The 25,054-nt window shown below is 43.3% G+C and overlaps 1 protein-coding gene across 3 annotated transcripts in view; it reads right to left on the bottom strand.

The window, feature by feature from the left end:
* Nrg2 (neuregulin 2) overlaps nt 1-23,813 on the bottom strand; it is a 189,751-nt gene extending 165,938 nt beyond the window's left edge. For all 3 annotated transcript variants that reach the window (XM_074076877.1, XM_074076876.1, XM_074076878.1), the window contains exon 1: nt 22,904-23,813. In XM_074076877.1, the coding sequence (XP_073932978.1) occupies nt 22,904-23,618 (715 nt within the window). In that variant the 5' untranslated portion in view covers nt 23,619-23,813. The remainder of the gene's footprint in view (nt 1-22,903) is intronic.
* Nucleotides 23,814-25,054: the final 1,241 nt, after the last annotated feature.

The raw sequence follows: 25,054 nt of genomic DNA, 5'->3' as shown, positions 1-25,054 counted from the left end.
TCCCAAAGCCTGGAATCCAGGGCCATTTCTCCACCTCACTGTTTCATAGCCATTACTGTAACTCCAGAATCAGACTTCATCAGCATCTATTAGCCTGACTTGCAAAACCAGCCCTCAAGTATAAAGACTTAAGTGCATGCCAAGGTGACAGGAAGAACACCAAAAAACACAGAAGCTGCCAAATCCCTGCAGATCCAAACCAATGATCCTCCTCCCCATTTCAGGCCCTGCTCCCCTAGTTTGCGCTCCTCAACCCTTTGAGGCACTCCTTCCTCTGACCACAGAGGGGCTACTCTCTCATTTACAGTGCCAGTATTTCTAACAAAAGCTCATCCTCATGGGACAGTCAGCAGAAAAGGTGAATTCGAAACAAAGAAGAAATGGAGGAGGAGCTCATTTAGAATGCTTTCTCTTAGGTCCCTGTCATCCATAGTCCCCAAAGCATCAGGGGAAACAGAAGAAGAAAAGGCAGGGAATCACAGGGAGGTGATAACTAACACTTAGCAGGCTGCCTATAATAAGCAAATGACATAATAGAAATAAACACAGCTCTGGGGAGAGTTGCCGCCTGTGCTGCCCTAGCAGGCCCCAAGGGCTCAAGGGAGTCATGCTGGGCTAGAAACCCGGTTATTTCTAGGGCACCACACAGCATCTGACCTGAATCAGGAGCCGCTGGAAGCAGGGGCCAGAGGAGGCCCACTCAGAGGCTGAAAAACACAGTACAGCTCCAACCAGGGGGTCTTAGACACCACCACAGCCCTAGACTTGGGCAGGGTTTTTAAAAAAAACATACAAAACACTTTAAATAACCAAGTCCAGTCATCTCCCAAGCTTCTACATGACAGAAGGAAATGAATAGGTGATCAATAAGAACCAATAATCCCCTATGACTTCTCTTCCTTTTCACACTTGCTCTTCCTAGAAAGTATGGGTGAAAATAGCTCCATCACTTATTACTGGCATGACCAGCTAGGAACTCACCTAATCATTTGGGGTATGGGATTCCTAGATGTACAATTGAGAAGAGAAGGCTAGAATTAAATGAATCAAATGAAAAATGACTATAAAAGTGCATGCTCACATGTATTAGTATCTCTCTTATACCTCTCTTTATCTGAGGATTTACAGTCTTAATTATAAATTCTTTGTTTGTGTTCCCTGAACACCAGCAAGAGGATGGGAGTGTAGTGATTGGCTCCAAAGGCTCTTGCCAGTCACCTCAAAAGATGGAAAGTCCACGTGCAGATGAACAATTAGAGACTGAAACAGCAAGAACTGGCCACCGGTAGAAAGTTCTGAGTTTGTAGTGGAATCTGAAGCACTTTCAAAAGAAAGTGCTTCCCTTCAGGACTTCATCCTGAAGGGAAGGCTCATAAAGAGGACGCTGATTGTCCTGTCACTTACAGAGTTAATAATAGGGGATTACAGAACAAGAGTGGGGGACCTAGCCCCAACCAGTCAAACCCAGGGTCACATAAACTCTCTGTTCACCGGAATGCATCTTGCCTTCCACTTTTATGAGGAAGCAGAAAACAATGATAAAACTGTTATTAGATTTTTAAAAAGTCAATATATAAGATATGTCCCAAGAGCAGGACATATATGTTCAAGCCAACATTCTGCTTCCAGAGATCTGTGCGGTGAGAAAGGAAGACCATGACATATTGCAAGATGCTCAAAGACAAAGAGTTCAGTATATTAAAGTAGCAAAAATCTCAATGCACTAATTTAGCAAGATTTCTGCTAGCAAAAATTGAGATAAAATAGCTTTTAGTGTTAGGAAAAAAAGAGAAAAGAAAGTTTGCATATATGACCCACCTGCCTCCAAGGTGGTTTATTTTCTCATGTTCTTTGCCATCAACTGTAAGGCACAGCCAGAGTTCACAGATGTCAGTGGAGGAGGTTCATCTGGGAGTCAATGAAGTAAGATATACCTGCCAGAGGAAATATTCTATACTCTGTCCCAAACTCCTGCGCTGTGGCCTTGCCCTTTAAGTCCTTGGCAGAGGTACTGTCAATAGGTTATGCAAAAAGCACTAATCTTTCAGGGTGAGCAGGCTGGTTAGTAACCATAATAATCACGGCATGCTTTGATACACACTTTGCAATCTCACTTTTTGTTGTTGTTTTTTTTGGTGGTACTGGGGTTTGAACTCCAGGCCTCATGTCATGCTTGCCAGGCAGGTGTTCTACCACTTGAGCCACTCCTCCAGCCCACACACTTTGCAATCTCAAGGCTCTTCCATGGACATTATATTCTCTGATCCTCCCAATATCCCTGTTAGTAAGAAAAGCAAATATCGTTAGCCTCATTTTATAGTTAACAAAAGGTCAGTCATCCTAAGGTCACAGAGGTGGGAAGTAGCAAGTTGGAGTTTAAACTGGCATCTCTCTCTTAGAGCTGTGTTCTGTTTGATGAGACAAAGTCTGAGGTTAGGATTATTCCAGCATATTCAATGAAAAATTCTCCAAGTAATGCCTGATCTCGATGTGTTTAAATTCCCTCTCTACCTAACACTTTATTCTTAAGTGTAATCCTTTAAGGCATAAAGGGGGGTATGGAATCTTGGAATGGACCAGGTTTTTCCCTGCCCCTACAAGCCACTGCCTGTGGCCAAGAAATTACTACTTTTAGTTCATATTCCCTGAAATTCATGACTTTCAGGGAATTCATGATTCCCTGAAATCTCACTTCTGTGCTGACAGCATGAGCATGGCCAGATATTTTGTTAATTCCCTCTTGAGTCTAGGCAAAAGGACCTTGGGATTCCTGACTACATAGGCAACAAGGCAATGAGAATGAGAACTCCAGCCCGGAAGGATGGAGACCCTGGAAACACAAAAGCAGAGAGCCAGAGGTGGTCTCCCAATCTAGGAGAGGAACAAACTGCAGTCCACAAGCTAACAGACCTTTATTTTAGGGAATAGCACTTGCCTCCTGAAGTAAGAATAGCCTAGAAATCTGCATGCATAGAACAAGAAGGCTCCTCCTTCTCAGCCCTCAGCTCTCCTTCTTCCAGCTGTCCCTGCAGGAGTCCTCTGCTCTAACAGCACCAACTATCCCTTCCTTGTTTCTATGCCATTGATTTCTAATTCTTCATTTCCAGTCCTAACCTCTCACTCAGGCTCCTGCTCTCCATCAAGAGTGCCCCAGCCTTTCCTCTTCCTGTTTCTCCAACTTATATTTCCTGTTGCAATCTAACTAAAACCAACCTCTATCCCAGTTCAGGTTGGCAGAGAAAAACACTGAGGTAGGTACTATACAGGGTGCTGGTCCCAAACTATGCTTGGAACGCCTTTTCTTTCATGATTTTACTAAGATTTCATCTCTATTGGGAATGACCTTCCCCTACTATCAACTACCCAATTCTAACTTGACCCATCTGTCAGGTCTATCTATAATTCCATCTCCTTCTCCTTTAAGTCTTTTCTGATACCCATAGCTAGGTATCTATCTGTCCTCCCTCTCTCCTTAAGTGCAACCTTTTGTAACACATGACTTAGTACACTTAATAACAGTTGACAGATGTCATCCTCTCTAGATCTTTACAAGGTCCATGTCATTCTCATTTCTATGTTTCCCGCCCACGATTCTGCACAAAGGAAGCACCCAGCCAGCTTTTGACCACCTCCTAGCTACTGTACTTCTACTGGAGTCTCCCATCAACAAAAGAGAATCATAGATATCATGGGTCGGAATCCTGGCTCTGCTATTTACTCTCCATGCTTGAGTTTCCCTCCTTGTAATAAAGATAATAATAGTATTTATTTCATATTGCTATTGAGAGAACTAAATGAGTTAACATTTATAAAGTGATTGGAATAGAGCCAAGAACATAACATGTCATATTAAGTATTTTAATAAGTAAAATCATCCCAAACTAATTTTCCCCCATAAAATTACCTTTCCTTATAACTACTCCATTTTTGTTTATGTCACTGTTAGTCTTCCCAGCTTCCCAAAACAAAAACCTTGATCCTCATTTTTCTCCTTCATGTCTACTACCCAGATTGTTCAAGTCTCCCAGACAGTCTTCCTCTGGTCTCCATGGCTTCTAGGACTATAACGGCCACCTTAATCTCCAGGACATGGATCTCTGAATTGTATGTACAAAGCATTTGCAAATATTTCTCCCTTTGTATCATATCTCTACTCCAATATCTACAATGGTGTCCTATCACCTCCAAAACCAGGTCTAAATTCCTTTGTCTGCCTCTAGGGGCCCTCTTTAATCTAGTCTTGTCCTGTTTTCCTAATCTTATCTCCCAACCATATTAACCTCCTCATGGTCGTGTAAAAACATCTTACTTGTCTCTATCTCTTCTCATATTTATTCTTTCTACCTATCAGCCTTTCCCCTATCCTCCAAAAATCCTCCAAACCTATTTATCCTTCAAGGCTAACCGCCAGTCCTAACTCTGTTCTACAAACTACCCAGCCCTAATTGATCTTCATCGTCTCTGAATTCTATAGTCTATTTTACCTTTGTGCAATTAGGTTTATGTTACTTATTAGTCTGATATCCCCAACTAGACTTTAAGTATCTCAAGATCAAGATACACAACTACTAGACCTCCCTAGCAATGCCAATCAAGGAGCAAAAACCACTATTACCAATATCTGATTTTGAACTTGCCTCTTCCTTTCTTTTGGAGGCAGGAAGTGGATGAAAACAGGACTTCAATCCACCTAGATGATCCTATATGCTGTGATCACAGATGGTGTGGCAATCCTACCTGCGGGATTTGCTATAGCCAAAAAGTCTGTTCTTTCTGTGACAAATGCCAACAATCTCTGTAATCTAGGCTGCCATATGGTTCACTCAGCCCTGTAGCAAAGTCAGTTTCTCAGAAATATCAAAGAGATCAAGCAGGCCAACTCTCCTATCTATGGAGTGCAGGGAAGTCACCTTGAGCTGGTCCTAGCAAAAACAGGAAGTCACAGATCCTCCAAGGACAACCAAAGGCTGATCAGATGCAAAACCAATATCCTCTGAGACACCTGTCAACAAAATCTACCCCTTCCCTGGAATCCAGTGACATGTGATCAACAAGTCCCCTTCCCCAACACTGGAAACTTCCCTAGAGGAATCCACAGCTGGCAAGGGTAGTGATAAGAGGTATGCTGCCCTCACTATATGGAGAGAGCTGCCCAAAGTCAGAGTTCAATATCTGTTTTCATAGCATCTGGTCCCAAGGGCTAGTAACAGAGTGAAATGATTTGATCATTGAGCCAGCTGTTCTAATTTCGAAGGGACACTCCCACTTTTTGAGCAACTACTCATCATTTCCCCATCCTCCTTTGTGGATTTCGAATGCAGGAGGAGGTCAGCCCCCCATCATCTTCCTAAATTGCCCGAAGCCCTCCCATCTAATTATCACAATCACAGGCTCATGGAGGCTGCTTGGGTTTGATACTTGGAATAGAATACAGGGCAAGTCTAGCTTCAGGAAGAAATTCAGCATTCCAGACATCTAGAGTGTCTCTCAGCCTAGGAGTTTGCTAAAATTTCCAAAGAAAAACAATAAACCCATGCAGGTTTATTTCTGTGCCATGCCGCTTACCTAATTGGCGTAAAAAACTCTCTCCACCAGTTCTCACAGCTGCAGAAGGAAACACAATTTGCTGGAAACAAAAGCCTGGAGTGTAAGTATAACCTGCACAAGGTCGTACCCAAGGCAGTCCTAACTGGGCTGAGATTGGTCCCAGGGAGGCAGGTTATCAGAAAGGTCTCACCATTTCAAAACCAAAGCAAAAACAACTGGCAAGGCTGGATTAGTCTCCTTTTCCCTCACTAAGGACCCATAGCCTAACTCTCCTCCTGGACACCTAAATGAAAGTGCTGCCACTTCTGACTGCCCGACCCAGATTTGAAATCTGCGGTCCCCTTGCCACCAATCATACTGTCCACACATCTCCCATGCCTCTGTAGCAAAGCAGGAAGCTCTGAGTGTCAAGAGGATCCTGGATAAATCCCTCTTCTTAACTTGGGCTAATTTCTTTCTTCTCTCCTCCTTCTTTTCCTCCTCCTCTCCCTCCTCCTCTTCCTTGTTGAGACAGGGTAATCTCCCTACATTACTCAGGCTGCTCTTAAACTCCTGGGCTCAAGCAAACTTGCTCAGCCTCTGCAGTAGCTGGGGCTGTAGGCTCATGTCACCATGCCCAGCTGAGCTGATTTTGAACTAGTTCCCCTGGCTATGCACCTTGGGTATGACACATGAAGGTACCCTACAGAGGCACACAGGAGAAAAAAATCAGTTCTTCCCTCATTTTCTCTCACCTTATTGAGGTGATGGGAATATAGTGGTATACAAAACCACCCAGTTCTCCCACCCCTGAATAAAGTTTTCAAGGTCCACACACAGAAGCTAATGAAACACAGATAACCCACATATCAGGGAATTTGGTGTTTATTAATATTATAAAAAAGCAGCTACAATGATAGTAAAGAGTTCAGTATCACACTTTGTAACTACCCCTTTTCATCTAAAGTGACTATCTCCATTTCCTGCCTTCATAAACCTACCAGCATATTACATCCCTTGACTAATGTCCTTCCATGAGCTGGAAGCTTATCCCCAAACATCCAGTTCTGTTCCTAAAGTAAAGTCCTAAGGTGACTTTCTTCAACTCCCCAAGCAGTTGTGAACCATCTAACCTAAGCAACGCACAAAAAAAGCCAAATAAGGCACATACTGCATTCAAGAAGCCACAGTGTGGAGGACATACAGACACCACCCTCCTTCCACGATGCTTTTGGAAGAGTCATGATCTACTAAGGAGACATGGAGGAGGCCATGACTAATTTGGTGGAGGGGGTCAGAAAGACTGTGAGGAGCAGTGGGATCTGAGTGGAACCTGGAAGGACAAGAAAGCTGGAACTGGGAAGGAAAGGAGACCACACCAAGTTAGGGAAAAAGAAGAAGCAAAAGCACTAAAGAAGAAAAATGCACAATTTATTTGGAATTTTCAAGCAATTTACTTTGGCTATGACAGAGCAAGGGTGGACGAATAGGCTAAACACTTATAGGCAGGTAGGGGCCGAACCATGTCCTGTAGAGGAGTTTCATTTTGTTGCATGGATAATGGTAAGGTATTATGGGTTGGGAACAGATACCTTGTCTTAGAAAGGGAATTCCAGCATTAGGTTAATAATAGATGAAAGAGAGCAGAGACTAAAGGTAGAGTTCTGTTTATAGGTCCAGTGGCAGTTTAGGCAATGTATAGGAACCACCTATAGCATGGTGAGTGAAAAGAACTGGACTGAAGAGCTTGTGCAGTGGTATGAGTTGTCCATGGACTATACACAGAGGATGGGGTGAAAAGGAACCTGAAGATGATTCTGACATTTTTAATTGCTTGGGATGCTGGACAGATGTTGTTATCTGGGATGGAACTGTCCTAAATAGAATAGGATATGGTAAGGAGATACTGAGCTCAGTTTAAAACATTTTGACTTGTACCCTTGTTAAGATCAAAGTCAATGCTTCAAAGAATCTTGAGACAGACAAAAAACTCTGCATGGATCTTCAGGACATGCCTCACAGCTACTTCCCAAAAAAGAATAGGAGTTCTGCTAATCTTCCAGGTACTGTCCCACAGCAGCCTGACAAGACAGTCAATGTAGGGAAGAGAAATTTATCTTGGTAAGATTTGTCTAAACCTCAACAAGATGCACTGGAAACCACACATTTTAATAAAGAATGGTACTGGCAAGAATACTACCAGCTTGGACTGGAAGAGACATGTACAAGAGGGAGTAGGATGAGCAAATGACTTAACTGCAAACACAAGTGCATTTTATGGGAAATGAAGGGCAGTTCATAGGACAGAACCGTCAGCCTATGGGGTAGAACCAAGAACCATGAAGAATCATTCTGGGCAGGAGCACTGAGTGCTACTCATATGCCAGGCTGGATTTCAGAACTGCTCTGGACTGGTGACTGATACTCTCCCCCCACTCCCCGCTTTCTAAATGGAAACATCTACCCCAGACAGAAAACTAAAGAGACATGGCCACTGTGTGTGATGTGGAGTTACAGATTGAATTCTGAACCAGGAAAATGCCATTAGTAAAACAGTTAGCAAAATCTGAATAGTCTCCAGATTAGTGACTAGAACTGCACAAACACCTTTAACTTCCTGATTGGTTTGTTTTTGATTTTTGTGGAACTGGGGTTTGAACTCAAGGCTTCACACTTGGAAGCAGACACTCTATCACTTGAGCCACACCTCTAGTCCATTTTACTCTGATTATTTTGGAAATGGGGTCTTGCAAACTGTTTGCCCAGGGTGTCCTTGAACCACCTTCCTTCCTCCCTGTCTCAGTCTTCCAAGTAGCTATGATTACAGGCCTCAGCCACTGGCGCCCGGCTAACTCCCTAGTTTTGATCATTTTAAGAATTACATAATTTGCGAAGCTGGGAAAGGGTATCTGGGGACATCCTACTACTTTTGCAACCTTCTTGTAAACTTGAAATTATTTCAAAATTTAAAATAGAAACAAAATAATTTTAGAGCCAGGTACGATGGTACTCACCTGTAACCCTAGCACAAGGGAAGCTGGCGCAGAAGGATAGTGAGTTAGAGGCTATCTTTGGCTACATAGCAAGACACTGCCTCAAAAAAAAAAAAAAGTCTTTTTAACATGTAAGCATTACCATTTTAAAAAGAAGAAGAGCCATCCACAGCAATTATCCTGTATTTACCAGCACTGTACTTGGGAGGAGAGCAGATAGCTTTTATCTCTTCAGCTTAGTCTTCAGATTAAGAGGGACCATACTGAAGGTGCTGAACCTAAGGAACCGAACTGGAACCTCATCTGTACCCAGACCTAACCTGCATGGAGAGACCTAGGCCCCGGGAATAAATGAGGTTTGGGAGAAGGGTCTTGGATGGACAATAGGCATATTTTCTGTGGATGAGGAATATAAGTAATTTGTGCCAGAGGGCGTTCACAAATTCTTTTAACAGTCTTTCCATTTAGAGGCAGATTCTCCGCCTTGAATCTGGGAAGAACTGAGTAACTCTCTTCTAATAAACTGGGTATTGTGGGAGTGATGCTATGCAACTTCCAAGGCTAGATCATAGATACAATACAGCTCATTCTTTTTTTTTTTTTTTTTTTTGTGGTACTAGGTGTTTGGAGTTCAAGGCCTTGCACTTTCTAGTTAGGTGCTCTACCACTTGAGCCACTCCACTAGCCCTTTTTGAGCCTGTTATCTTTGAGATAAGGTCTCACTTTATGCCTCAGCCAGACTGGACCACCATCCTATTTGGGCTTCCCCACGTAGCTAGGGGTGACAGGTGTGCACCATAGCACCCATCATTAGTTGAGATGAGATCTGGTAAACTCTCCCAACTCCCCCCAACCCCAGGTACTCCCCCCCCCAGCCTCAAATCATGATCCGCACAATCTTTGCCTCTAGATTAGCTAGGATTACAAATTCAAGCTATTGTACCTGGCCTGGGATGCTCACTCTTGCAGGGAGGAAATCCAGGCAAGATCCCTGATGAAAGTCAGACAGTAGCATCTGCTACACATGTCAGAGAAGGAACTTAGGAATGGCCATTTCAGCTACTGTCTAACTGTCCAGCCATCATCTGGCTGATAGACAGATACTAGACCTGCTAGTGGAGCCCCTCAAGCCCCTACCACTGCGACAGATCATGGCAAATAACTAGTGCTGGTGTAAGCCACTATGTTTTGGGATGTTTTCCTATGCACAAAAGATAAATGAAGCAATGTGCATATGCAGTTGAAAACTGGAACTCAACAAAATTAAGGAACTTTTCTCAAGTTCACATGGCTAGCAAGGAGAGCTGGGGCTGGGATAACCATCAGTCTGAATCACAAGCCATTCTCTTTTCTGCCAATCACCGGCATGACAGTAGCAGTGATTACTGCTAGCTTGCACTGAATGTTTCCCACAAGCAGGTGTGGTCATAGTGCTTTATGTGGAGCAACTCACTAGAGCTTTATCACAATGCTACAAGGCAAGTGACATTATTAGCTCCACTTTATAACCACAAAGAGGTTCACTAATTTACCCAAGATGATACAGTTAGTAAGTCACAGATAAGCCCCACTCACTCGACTGAAAAAAGTCAGCTCCAGAGCACACGCTCTTACTCACTATGCTAGGTATAGGTGAAGTCTTTTTTATTTTATTGTTTTATTATTCATATGTGCAAACAAGGCTTGGGTCATTTCTCCCCCCTGCCCCCACCCCCTCCCTTACCACCCACTCCGCCACCTCCCTCTCCCCCCCTTCAATACCCAGCAGAAACTATTTTGCCCTTATTTCTAATTTTGTTGTAGAGAGAGTATAAGCAATAATAGGAAGGAACAAGGGTTTTTGCTGGTTGAGATAAGGATAGCTGTACAGGGCATTGACTCACATCGATTTCCTGTGCGTGGGTGTTACCTTCTAGGTTAATTCTTTTTGATCTCACCTTTTCTCTAGTTCCTGGTCCCCTTTTCCTATTGGCCTCAGTTGCTTTAAGGTATCTGCTTTAGTTTCTCTGCATTAAGGGCAACAAATGCTAGCTAATTTTTTAAGTGTCTTACCTATCCTCTAGGTGAAGTCTTTAAAAAAGCCTACAGAACCCACCAAGATATATTGTGAGCACCTAATAAATAGCATAATATATCCCCCAGTACAACTATTATGTACTAATAAAAATCATTTTAAAAAGCCTACATAAATTGAGAGGAGAATCAAGTTCAACCCCTCAGGAACTGAACCCTTTACAGGGTGGCCAAAGGAAGCACAGCCTATGGATGGAATGATCCATCCAAAAGGGAAAAGAAGCCTGGGAGGTGCACATCGGAAAAACCAAACATATCTACAATATTGCTGAAGGAACTCATGGCAGGACCCACAGACTAGCCTGAACCTCTAAGGGTGACCAGGTCCAACCACAAGCCGGCATGAGCCCCTCCCCCAAACTCACATTGTTAGTAATAAACTCCAAGATAGTAATCTTTGAACCATGGAATGGGGAGTGAGGCCCACTGGATTGCTCTCTGGAGTCCCGAGGACAGAGGAACCCTATTCCCTTTCTATTGTTCCTCTTACAGTGACAACACTCACCTCTATTCTGGAATGATTAGGCTATTATTTAACTTCAGAGATAAAAAAAAAAAGACTCTTACACATACTTAAAAAATATACATGATTCATGACTTTGGCCTGGTGAAGACCATCAAATCTACTGGAACTTTTTGCCAACTTGATGTTTTCTTTTAGACACAGCTCTCTAGCATGCACTCAAGTTTTAAATGATCCCTTTACAGAACTAATCTAAACCCAATGCCTGTAACTTTTACTTCTGTACAAGCGCTAGGCCTAAGGAAGACCATCTGCAGAGGCCCAGGGGCTGCATCATCACCCAGAAGAAGCACAGAGGCCACACTGTGTGGGAACAAAAGTAGAAGTAGGGGTGAAGCTGGCAGAGTTGGAAACAGTCCTCCCAAGGGCACCTAACTCTGCTTCAGCTCCCACTTGCCCTCTCTGTTAGCTGAGTGCATACCACGCATATTGGAAACCTACTCAGATAAAATTTACATAGCAAGAATGAAGATAGCAAGCACCCTCCCCATTAGGAGCCACCCATGTGCCTCCTCCAACCAACAGATCCCATTCTTTCCCAGCGGCAAGGGTTTTCTCTCAGAAATGTCAATGTCTCATTCTGCCCATAGGGTAACAACACTACCCAGCTCCACGTCTTAGGGTCTTCTCAGTATTGGCCAAAACAGCTGGACTGAGCTCTGGAGGTGCCTCTGGAAGGGAATCACTGTTAGTACTTGGCCAAGACAACTTAATGTACCTGTTACTAAGACGCCAATGAATGTCACTAGCCTTTTTGGAGAATGACACATGGAAGTATGGGAGAGGTCTTCTTGGAAAAATCTCATGTGTTTTCCAAAAGAATCTAACCTGAGAGAAATGTAGCCAAATCTGTGGGCAATGATTCTACTCTATCCTATCCCAGGCCTTGATTCCACTGGGTCTATCATATCTAACGTCCAAGGAAGGATTGGGAATTTTATACTAGAAGTTTCTGGAAACTTTTCTGATTCTGGGCAGTAGAGGCTGAGGAATGGCTGTTGCATTTATGATAAAAGTAAGTAAGTCAGCAGCCTGAGCAGGAAGGTGGAGAGCAAGGTGAAGTGAGGAGGGACAAGTAAAGTCTCAGATAAGAGTGTTTCAGAAGCAAAACACACGTGAAGAGACTGTGAAAAAAGAAAACAACTAAGAGCAACAGTCAGACAGGCTGCCTTGGGAAGTCCCAGGGACCTTTGAGAAAAACTCTTCCCTTACAGGCCTTGGTTTCACTCTGTGACAAATGGATCACGTGGTCTGATACCCTTTCTTTCCTTTTTAAAAATTCTTCTTTTCATTAATTTTCCCCTGAAATCAAATCAACCAACAAAAATGCTGGGAAAGTTGCACTGGATACAAGCCTTGCTGTTTTTTCTCACTCAGTGGCAGATTCAGGCAGGATGGACCAGCTATTTAACCCACCTATTCTATCCTGACGGTCAATAAAACCTCCTGTCCTATCTAAAGCCACACAAAGTTATCCAGAAGAGAGTCATCAATTAAGCGGTGCTTGAGTAACTCATTACCAGTCTAAGCAAGTGTATATAGTGCTGCATTCAGATTATACCTGTGGTCACAGCACCAGTGGAAGGGACTCAAGGAGGTTGAAAGCCAAAGCCTCCTGCAAAGTCAAGACTAGTGGTCCTCAGGAATAGAAGAGAGCACCCTCTGGAGACGCCACAACCCCCAGACCCTACTCAATACTTTGGTCAAGCAGAAAAGAAGAAAATATCTCATTTCAAGGAAATGGTGAAAGAATAATCATGCCAAAGTAGAGCCATTAGGAAGAAACACTGGGTTTTCATCATTCCATCATCTAAAAACTGTACTGCTTCTAGAAGACCCCAAGCTGTCTATGAGGCAAAAAGGCACAGCTACTCTGAATTATAATCTCAGCTTACTACAGAAATGGCTCTTGGTTATACCACTTACATCTTAAGGTATTCACCATGAAGCCTGAACAGATCAGATGAACAGAGTTCAACAGGACACTCCTGTGAGAGATCAGAATGCAAATCGCCTAAAAACTCAGGTAGCAAGTGAAACTGGTAAAATTTTCAGAATGCCAGCTAATCCAAACACAGAAAGGAAACACAATCCAAAATACTGACATATGTGAGTAAAACTACCAAGAGATAATTCTAAAACTTGGGAAAAGAGAGTTACTTGCAAGAAAATAAAGAAAGCATGAACAATCAAAAATAAAAATAAAATGAAATATGACTGAGAAGGAAAATTCTGTTCTTATCAAAATATTTGAAGATATTTCCCATGGTTCTTCTAGCCCCTTAGCCTGAGTTATCATTTAAGGGATTTTGAAACTTGTCTAGGACAAAAGGGGTCAGTACAAAAAGCAAAAGGGCTTACTACTGCCTTTTTACTTGGCAATAATTAGCAATCAAATATTTACTTACCGTATTTTAAGTTATTGTCCCAAAACATCTTACAATCAGGTAAAGGAGAGAAGATACTAACATAAAGGCTAATTAGCAATGTATAGCTTTATGGATGTGCCCTATAAATGATACAGACCACAAGTAGTAAGACTCTAAGAATAAGAAAAAATAAACAGAACCTCTTGAGGTCAGGGGATCTGTGGCCAGCCAAGGACCTGTGGGTTAAAAATACTCAACAAACAAAAAAGAAGAACCCAAAGCAAGGAGTCTTTGTCCTATAAGCATTTCAGGATCAAAATTTTATACTTCCATGAGATTCCACACATCAAATAACAAATTAATTAAAATATAAATAAAACCTACAAACTCCAAAAATGCCCCACATTACATGACAACCTCTCTTACCCCTCTGACAATGGGCAACTACCAGATCCATCTCAACTCAGTACAGAAGTGAGGAAAGACAGAGTGTGAATGATTCAGTGTGAACTTATCCCCAAATCAAATCAGAGTGAGTCAGGGACATTTTTTTTTTAAACAAAGAAGCTTTCAGCCATGTTCCAGGGGCTTTTAGCAACTCCTCCTGACAGCTGGAAAATGTAAACTAAGACCTGCAGAAGTCAAAGCCCAGGGAGGGCTGGCAGGACTGCAAAAGTTGATCTACCCCACAAGCATGATGAGTTTTTAAGAGACACTGAAGGGTATGGTCCTTGGTTTTAGTGAAACAGAGAAAAACAGTATCTACTACAGACTTCTAAAACAAAAAAATGACCAGCACACATTCATGGGCACATGAACTTTGGTAGGCTACTTAGGACTTCATAGGACCAGCATTCATACCCGGAGCTCACATGGGCTATCCTATGATGAGACTATACATAGAACCCATTTTCCTTTCACCACTATCCTTATCAACCCAGATAGCTCCTAAGTTGAGATCAGCAAGAACATCAGGGTGAAAAGTACAGTTGTTTCTGCCCCCAGTCTATTTCTAGAACTTGAAATTTTCATTTACCTAGTCTTCCTACTCACACTGGTCTAAGTAAGATTTTTGTCAATTATAAACATTTACCGAGCAAGTAATATGTTCATCATTTTACATTTAATACATAGCAATCCTACTAAGTGCTACCTCCACCCCCATTTTATAGGAACTAAGACACAGAATTACCCATCTGGAAAATGCAAAAGATTATTTCCAAACCTAGGTCCATTTGACTATAGAACCCAAGCTCTTAGACATTATATCGTACTTAGCAGATACTTTTTTTTTTATAGGAAAGGCATTTTTTGAAAAAAATTAAGCTAACATCATTGTTACAGTGAAAGTCTGAACACCTTTCTCTATGACTGGAACAAGGATGTCTGCTTTCACCCCTCCTGTATGACATTGCGCCTGGCAGTCCTAGCCAGAGCAATAAGGCAAGAGAAATAAATAAATGGTAAAGGGAAAGGAAAAAGTAAACTTTTTTTTTCACTGACAACATAATCATGTACACAGAAAGTCCCAAAGAATTTACCAAAAAATTGAAAAAAATTACTAGAATAAGTGAATTTATTAAGGTCACAGGATACAACGTCAACAACAACAATAACAACAACAAAAAAACCCAGAAGAGCTGGGGTGTAGCTCAGCAGTAAAGCACTTGCCTAGCATGCACAGGCCCTGGGTTTGATCCCCAGCAGCACACACACACAAAAACTGCTTTTCTGTATTGTCAGTCCTCCACATCTGTGAGTTCCACATCCAAGAATTATGTACTAAGTAGTCAGGCATAGTTACTTCTGTGATGAACATGTATAGGATTTTTTTTCTTGTCATTATTCCCTACACAAAATAGTACAATGACTATTTAAATAGCATTTACATTGTATGTGTTATTGTAAACATCTGGAGATGATTTAAAGTTTAAGGGAGGATATATGTAGGTTATATGCAACTAATGCAAAACTATGCCATTTTATGTAAGAGGTTTCAACAACCAAGGATTTTGGTATCCACAGTGGGTCCTGAAACCACTCTCCCCTTAGAAACTGAGGGACAACCATATCGGCAATGAATAACTGGAGAATTAAATTAATAATACCATTATAATAGCATCCAAACAACATGAAACATTTAAGGATAAATTCAACAAAATATGGGACTGGAGGCATGGCTCAAGCAGTAGAGTGCCTGTGTAGCAAGCACAAAGCCTGAGTTCATTGTCCCCCACCAAAAAATTAACAAAATATTTTCAAGACCCATTCATGGATAACTACATTGCCAAGCTTGTGCTTTTAACCTAAGACTTAACTACTACTTACATAATTAAGAGTAAACTCATTAGCTTAGCATTAAAGACTGGTGAAAATATCACCCTAATCTACCTCTCTAGGCTCCTTATCCATTTTTCCGTTTCTTGTTATTTTGTCAACCATAAATATACCTCTCTACTATCAAGAACGCTGCTTTCTCTGCGTGGAATTGGTTTAAGCTATTGGTTCATCTCTCTTTATCCCCAAGCCACTCTTACCTCATCTATCTCTGACTATTGGAATCGCATCTCATCTCACACAACTTCTCTAAGAAACTTTCTTTAATCCTCTAACAAGACATAATCTTTCCTTCCTTGATGATTCTTTTCCTCCTCTGCTGGCATATCTATCTCATAGTATTTAGCATAGTCTAAATTACTGTTACATCTCTGTACTTTTAAATTTCAAACTCATTGATAACAGAGACTATGTCTGACACAACTCCCCAAAAGCACATAATCAAATATTTGTTGAAGTAAACATCTAAAAGGTAGAATTAAAAGAAAGCTTTAAAAATAATAGAACCTTTGGGATACCATGTCACATTGCTATCACAGTAAATTAATTATGTCCTGACTTTTGCATGGGTTGGGCCACGTATGTGGCCATGTATAACCTTCCTTTCATTCACTTCTAAGGAATGTTAGTTCATCTGGCCAGTATTAAGGTCAAGACCAAGAAAAATATCCCAGTCTAATGGACAAAGACAGATCCTCAGTCTTCATAAAACAGACCAGGAAGGAAAGTGGGGGGAGAGCAACATGCTCAGTACAGAGCAGGGAATTTGTGAATGATAAAGAAAATCATAAGGGATTCTGTTTCTGGAGAGAGAAAGTAACCTGACCATCACATCTTGGGAGGGATCTGTGTTGCTAGTAGATATAGAAACCCTGTAGGATACCTGCCTCTGCCACTCTGGAAAAATCTGCAAGGGGAAATGAAATTTTAACCACTTTCCACTCACCTCTGGAGGCTAGCACACAATCAGGTCCTGAGCAGAGGCAAAAGGAGAGCTACAGATTTTGGAGATGCTGGGACTCTGTCCCAGAGGTCCCTGGAGAGGCTATCTGTCTCTCAGTGCATGTACAAAGTAGTAAGGGAATGTGACCATAGAAGAGAGCTCCCATACCACACTCTCCCTGCAGCAACTAGCCAGGGAAAGAAGGCTCTTGAACTTAACCTCATTTCTTAATTATCAAAAGCATCACAGCTGATTAGCAGCAATTGATTTCAATTTGTCTTTTGATCACAGATGGGCAAAAGCTTCCCAGCTCTTGCTTGGGTATAACATGTACTCTTCATGATATCCCAATGCCATTCAATCATCCACCATGTTTTTGCTTAAGTTCTTACAGTGTTGCATGGCACTCTAGCCCAGCAATGTATATGTGATTATAAGTTACAGTCCACTTTAATTTCACCTAAGACAGTCACTGGTTTTCAAACTTGTCATAATTTAGCACTTCCATGGTCAATTCCATCTACTTTCTCCAATTTTCTACAGAGTTCCCTATGTCATCCCTTGAAATTCATAAACCAGATTTATTTCTCTGTACAGATTCCAAAAAATAAGTGAGAGGAGAGGTTTAATTCTTTAGAATCAAGTAAGACAAAAATCCATCCCTGGGCTGGAGGCATGACTCAAGTGGTAAAGCACCTGCCTAGCAAGTGCTCAAAACTCCAGTATCGGCAGAGAGAGAGAGAGAGAGAGAGAGAGAAACTGGGAGTAGAAGAAGGATTTTTTTTTTTAAGCTTTAGTACAAATTATACTAACAACACTGCCAGCTTTGAAAAGAAAGACTCAAGAGCAAATTATTAAAGGGGGGGAGTGCGTCACTGATATTGACATCACCATTCCTTTCTCAAATCAATATTCAGAATTACCAAATGCCACTAAGCCAAAAGGATTTAGAAGGTTAAGATTCCCTGCTGTTTAGATATTTGCATATTTACTTTTTCCTACTTATTCAAATGGCAATTCCCTGATCCTTTGAAATTTAAACACTACATTCTAATCAGTTACCTTAACTGCACTTCAGAACAGTTTTCAGATGGTTAAGTCCCTGGAATCAGACCAACAGAGTCTGAATATGGTCAAAATCAAACTCTTCATTGTCAACTGGGATCTTCGGTTTCTAAATTAAAATCTAAGCAATTACGCACTGTGGAGTTTTCTCTTTCCATCCTGGAATCTTGTGATTTCCCTCATGGATGCTGCTGTAAGATTACCAAGTTCATGAGTCAGAAGATTTGCAGAACAGCCCTAAGTCTTCGTAACAAACCTTTGGACCCTCCTTTGACCATCCCAATGAAGACACAAAATTCATTGTCATGGAAAACGACTTAATGGCAAAGTGTCTCAAAAAATAAATTCTATTTTCATTCCTGGCCTAAGATTATATTTGTGAATAGGGTACGGGTTAAGTGGAAAGGAACATTCTTCAGCTAGAGACCTTGAGATAGAAAAGGACTCAGATATAACAAGAGCTAGGTAGTTAATTTCTTGGTATCACCTGGGAAGAATTTACCCTAAAATTGGCTTTATGGGAAAATTAACATTTTCCATCTGTTAAAAGAAAAATACAAAACTGCCCTTAAAAATAATTTTGTTTTTAGATAAATATGTATTTTGAGAATACGTTATTTTACAATTGTCTTAGAGCTGAGTAGCTGAGGAAGTACCAGGTAAGAGGTAGATTTTTCACCATACGTTCTTACATGCTTTCTAAATTTTGAGTTGTACAAATGTGTTACATACACAAAAATATAAATGCAACTTGATTTGAAAAATAAACTGCTATTGGGAAATAAAATTAGAATGTCCTAGATAATAGAGGATGGTAAGGAGGGACCACATTGGCTTTTACTGGGGACCAAGAGGAAGACAGTCACTCCCTACATCTCAAACCATTTGTTAATTCAAACTAATAGTTGTTTTATTTTTGTTTAAATTTAGGAGTGGGAAAGTGGTAATCCACCCCCCTCCCATCCATCTCCCCAAAGCAGATCTTCTTCAGGGAGACCTTTATCCCCCACTGTTCAAATCCCATTAACACTAATCAGCACAATGATTAAGCATATTGTAGTTAAGTATCCCAGGTGATAAGGACTCCTTTGGAAAAAGGTTCCCATAATGATAGGTAAAAGCTACCATTAAACTCCGCTTTTTAGCACAGGACTTTGAGTCATGGCTCAGAGTTAAGATTGTTTCAGCGTGAATCTGGAGGCTTCCTTTTTGAACATCACCTGACTTCATTCATTCAAAAGACACTTTAGGGAGAGTCCTTTGGTAAACCAGGCAAGGCACCAAACACTGAGGGTGGGAACAAAAAAGACCTCAATGATAAGATATTGTTTCTGCCCCCCAAAATTGCAAACTGTAGAGGAAAACAGCCACTAGAAGAAATGATGACAGGCAGTGGCTCACACCTATAATCCTAGCTACTTGAGAGACTGAGCTTGGGAGAATCGTGGTTCCAAGGCCAGCCCAGGCAAACAGTTCATGAGATTCCCATCTCCAAAATAACCAGGGCAAAATGGACTGGAGGTGTGGCTCAAGCACTAGAGTACCTGCTCTGAGCTCAAAACCCAGTCCCACCAACAAGAAAGAAATTAGGGTGGCAATTCAGCCCTAAATCTATAACCAAGCCTTGTCCTTACCATTAGGACTGGTCAGTTTCTAATGTAGTTTCACTTTCCCATCTTCAAGCTGTAGCACAGCTGGGTTTCCAGCTGGCTGGATGGGGGGAGTCTTTAAATAAACAGCATTTTCAAAATATACAGTAGCTTTTGCTATACTGAATTTTGTGAACCACATTTCTCTAATATGTGAATCTGGGTGCCAAATTAATTTAAAACTATTCTAAAGAATGGAATGTCCCCAAGGAATACACTTTGACCATGCTTAACAACAAAGTGCACTTTACACTGGAAAACTGCTAATCAGAAAGTCCCAAAGGAAGAAATGTACTTTTTTTTTTAATGCTAACTACTGCATCTATTCAATAAGGGAACAGCTTAAAAACATGTGTACAAGAAAGCAACAAGATAGGGTGTAATTAGACCAAAATATATGCAACCATTTTTTTTTTAAATGCAGAACTATTTGTAGAACAGGATGCTTTTATAGCATGGCAGAGTTGCTAATCCCTGCAAGGCCTTTCTAACTCTTTTTTTCCTCTCCTTTCTGAAGAAACATCTCTATGTATGCAATCTTCTTAGAAATGCAAAGATTTTACTCAACTCTTTGCCACCAGAGGTAGTAGATTTGGTTATATGATACACATTAAAAATGCCCCTGTGGTCGGTATTACTATTCCAGCAAGTCCTCTATCTACCACTCCCTACCACCAAGGTAACATTTCTCAGATGAAATGAGCCATTTCTGAGGACCTTTTAGTAGGAATGCATCTCAGCCCTGCAGTGATGATATGGAGGCATGTGCCGACTCTTACACACAATATATCCCTCCAGATAGTACCTCATCCCCAAGTCCTGTCTCCCAAATACAGCTTTCTAGAATTCTTCCCTAGGAGCCACACCTCTAGAGCCCAGACACACATGGAGCTCAAATTGGCTACACAGAGTAACGATTCAACTTCAGTTGCTCAATATAACGGCCACAATGACAGTTTCCAAGTGCCAGCTTCCCTATTTTGCAATGGGGAAATCTGCTCCAAGGAGAAAATGTTCCCAATGACCCTGTGGCCCAAAGGGGTTTCTTTAAAACAGAAAACAGAAAATGAATTTGTTCACTATTTCCTGCTGAGCACAAGGAAGGTGGTGTGGTTAGTTAGGATGACTTTTGTTTCCTTATTTAATATATCACTACTATACATCTTTCCTTTAACCAAATAGTAGAAAATAAGAAAATGCAGTTTATATTTTTCTCTCATATTGTTACCAATTCCACAAGTCTCCTCTCACAAAAATGTCCTTTGATTTTCAGTCCCCTTATGTAAAGGTCCCCAGACTGTCACCTATCAATTCAAAGCAATCTTTTTTTGCATCCTAACATAGTTACTGCCATACACATTTCTGCTACTGGGTAATTTATGATGTGTGAGGACCTTCCCTTTACCAGTAATTGCAATCCTAAATTTACCTTTTTGAGAATTACAATATACATAAATAATATGAGATCACCATAACCTAAAAGCAGACTGTTTCTGGGCCTCAAATCTTTCATGATCTCTGCATTCAACTGTTAAACTATTATAAATTTTCACAAACAAACAAGGTACAATTGGTAAGGCATATTGTGTTGGAAGAAGGAGAAAGGAGAGTGACAAGGGGCAAAAAAGCCCATTATTGTTTGGAATTGTCTGACAATGACTATCAAATACTCAGTGGCCACTAGTAGGGATCGTGTGGAGATGTGCACTGTGCATACTCAGGAAAAATTCACCAACAACCAAAACAGAAGCTGCCCTTGGACAAGGTTCAATAAATGTTTTTACTATCTATTTCCCACTGCACAATACAGCTCCCCAGCTCCCCCAAGGGATCTCAGATAAAATACTTAATAGAATAAAAAATTAGAAATTCTTAACTGCTCTCAACTTGTCATCATAAAACATTTTAGAGCATAAACCCAACATTAAGAAACAGTCAACAATATTCCTTAGAATAATGTCATAGCCATAAACTATTATTATCCCCCAAGTTTTTTCCCTCCTAAGAGCCAAGATTCTTCTCATTAAGGGGGTCACAGTTTAACATGGTGCCTACATATACTCCCTAAACTCCTAAAATTTGCCTCTTGAAGGAGTGGAGGGAGAGAAGCTTCCAAAAGTCAAAGGCATTGATTTACAAAGATGAGGGTAGCAAAAAACTTCCAATGAGCTGCTCATATTTTACTGCTCAAGCCTAGCTATAATATCTAAATTCCGTTGGCAAATTGGTAAATACACCAGTTTCTATGAGAGTCCAGGACAACTATCACAATTCAGTAATTACACCCTCCAGAACTGGGACAAAATGAAACCCCAAAATGAGTAAGCACAAGATAGGCTAACCCAGAATACTCCAGTTAATGGACAATTCAGTTAAAAATATCTGAGAAATAAGTACTGGATTCAGGAACAAGAAGCAAAAGCTCTTATACTGGCATTTCTTTCACTTCTGACATGGGGAGGGGGCCTCCATTCCTGGCTGCCCAGATCTTTGTTCGTTTCCAATCACCTGCATTCCTGGGCAGCACCCAACATCGTGAAGATAGATGCGGTTGAAACACCCTGCCAGGAAGATGTCAGAGCTGAACTTACAGCATTCAGAAGAAGTAAGTTATTCTATTTCATCATCATCACCTCCATCATAATCAAAAGACCTAGTAAGATCCTCCAGAAACTGCTAAAAGAGGTGTCTATTCTTTAGTCCTGGAGGTTAAGAGAAGGCTGTGCTACCCGCTTTGCAAAGACAGGCGATCACGATGAGGGAAGGGGGGGGGGGTGGGGAGGAGAGAAAAGAAAGAAAGAAAGAAAAACGGAGCCACATGGAGGACAGAAAATAGTAGCAGAAAAAGTCCAACTCTGCCTGCGCCAGCGGTGTGGATAGCAGAGCAGCGAGCCCCGGAGAGGAAGGAGGGGGCGGGGGCGATCATTCCCTAGGAGAACTTCACAGCGGAGGCCTTCACAGCCTGGGAGCCTGCCCAGCTGCTCCTGCAGACCCTGCCATCCTGGGCAAGGCAGGCTCTAGGGAGTAGCGCGGGCAAGGCCTCCGAGGGTCACTCCTGACTCACTGAGCCTCAGGCCAGCACCGGACGGACCTCTCCGTTTTTCCTTCCGCTACTGGGCTGCGATGGCAGCGTTCCAGCCCCACATGCCATACATCAGCCGCAGATCCCTGCTGGCACAGGCCGGCGCCTCCCCCCCGCCCCGTCCCCCGCCCCTGGCACACTTTGAGCCTAATTCTCCTTCTCCTCAACCTAACCCTCTCGCCCACCCGTGCCAGGCGCCCTGTCTAGGGGCGCCCGCCCCCGCCCCCAGCGGCCGGACGCTGCCAGGCCTGGGCACCTGCAGCACTTCTCCGCCCCACCCCCATTCTCCAGCACCTCTCCCCTCCCCCCACCCGTTCTCCAGCAGAGGGAGGGGGCAACTCACCGCAATCAGTGCACAGGATCTTGCCCACCTCTTTCTTGAGGTTTTTGCCGTTGGTCCCGAGGGGGGCAAAGGCCGTCTTAAAGACTAAGGGCTGCTCCGTGGGCTCCAAGAAAAAGATGTAGCGCTGGTTCCTTTCGAGCGGCGCACAGGAGCCCACGCTGATCACCTGCTCGCGCTGCAGCCCCCCGCTCCGGAGCGGCCACTTGTCCAGCACCTTCACCAGCGCCACCCGACCCGAGGCAGGCGGCTCGCGGGTGCTGTTGGAGCCGGAGCCTCCAGCTGGGGCCAGCGCCTGTACCTTGCCCTCCACCACCACGGGTGCCTTGTACGCCTGGTCCTGCACCGACTTGAGGCTGGGCGAGTAGCAGGCGAGCGACACGCCGAAGAGCAGCATAGAGAAGCCGGGGGCCGGGTCGCGCCTCATGCCGCCGGCGGCTGCGGCTCGCGAGCGGGCGGCGGCTCTCCGGGCTGCGGGGCTGCGGGGCTGCGGCTGTTGCTGCGGCCGCGGCTTTGGGGGCGCAGCGGGACGGGAGGTGCTGCTGTTGCTGCTGCTCCTGCCGCTGCTGCCGCTCTTGCTGCTGCTGCTGCTGCTGCTCCTCTCGCTGCTGCTGCTGCTGCTGCTGCTGCTTCTGCTGCTGCTGCTGTCGCTGTAGCTGCTGCACCGAGCCTTCTCCAGTGGCGGCGGCGGCAGCGCTGAGCAGCAAACCTGCCGCATCTGGCCAGGCCATTTGGGGGGCTCCGCCGCTCAGCCGCCGCCGCCTTGGGAGGGGAAACAGAGCCCGCTGGAAAACCGGAAACAGCGTAACGTTAGCGCCTTGTAGCCCTCCACCGGCAGCCCGGGGAGGTGGCCCAGCTAGGGCAGGGGGCAGGCGGCAAGTGGGCCGCGATGCGCAGCGCGGCGCAGCGCAGCGCTCCCTCCCTGCGCGCCAGTTCTTGGAGGAGGATGCGGAGGATGGGACGCCCGCCCACTTGCTCTCTCGCGCCCCCTCTACCCCGGGACCGAGTGGGGAGCGTGGCTTCTGCAGGGGAAGCTTGGCACTGCACTGCTTTAGTGCCCGCCTTCAGCCCGCAGGGGCGCAGGAGGAATTGTGCCACCCTTTGCTCTTGGGATTTATCCGCGGCATGACAGTGGGGGTAGTGAGTGAGGAGAGGGTGGACAAGAGACAGAGGCTTCTGACCGCTTCCCAAGAACGTGGGAGTGGGACACTCTGCGTGCCCCCGCCTCCGGCCATCTGCTGTAGGTACCAGGGAGGTTGCCAAGGCCAGGATGACGCTTCAGCGTCTTCTCTCCTGCGCTGCCCCCCTTGCTTAGCAGGACCCTGGAAACGAGGTCCCCCCACCCCCAGCAATGAACCCACGTGCTTGGTCCTGCCACAGCTTGGTGAGCGCTGGATATTCGAGTTGAGGTGAAGAAGGATCCCAGCCCTGTCATTTTGTAAAGGATTGATGTTACAAGGAATCTTGTCTGAGCGTTGAGGACACTTAATCTGAGGTGGTGTTTGAGAGAGGTTCCAGTCCTCCAAATTCCAGGCTTTCTACAGTAGTGGGGGGTGCGGGGAGTGAGACTGCACGTTACACATTTTCTTTTAAAAATCAGCTCCCTAAGGGAGGTGGAGAGCCTCTTGAGAGCCAGTTGGGAGTCATCCTGTCAGGGTCAGAGATTACTCCATAGAAATGATTTCTTTACAAAAAAAAAAATCTGGTGTTTGTAAGAGGCAGAAGAGTTTGCTCCACTGGAGCCAATGTCTGATCTAAATGATGATAGATAGATAGATAGATAGATAGATAGATATCCATAATCCATTCCTCTATCAATGAGGGTCCAGTAAGTTAATATCCAGCTTTTATCTTTGAAGGATGTCAAGCTCAGGCATGCTAGCCGAGATCTTTGAGAATTTTTTTCCTGACCAGACCCCACAGGAAACTGGCCCAAGGATATCTGACTTAGGCTCAGGATTGCTATCTGGGAAAGGAAGGAAGGAGTTAGCTCTTTTCTCCTGGCTGTCTAAAAGACACCTCAAACTACATATCCAAAGCCAACAGCATTGTTTCTCCCACCAACTCTGAATTCCCTATAATTATTAATGACACCATTTTTTACTGGGCCACCCAATCTATTCCAATATGTCACTTAGTTTCAGCTCTTACCTT

The sequence above is a fragment of the Castor canadensis genome, chromosome 6, assembly GCF_047511655.1.
Source record: "Castor canadensis chromosome 6, mCasCan1.hap1v2, whole genome shotgun sequence".
Classification (NCBI taxonomy): Eukaryota; Metazoa; Chordata; class Mammalia; order Rodentia; family Castoridae; genus Castor; species Castor canadensis.
This window is presented reverse-complemented; position numbering and strand designations above follow the sequence as displayed.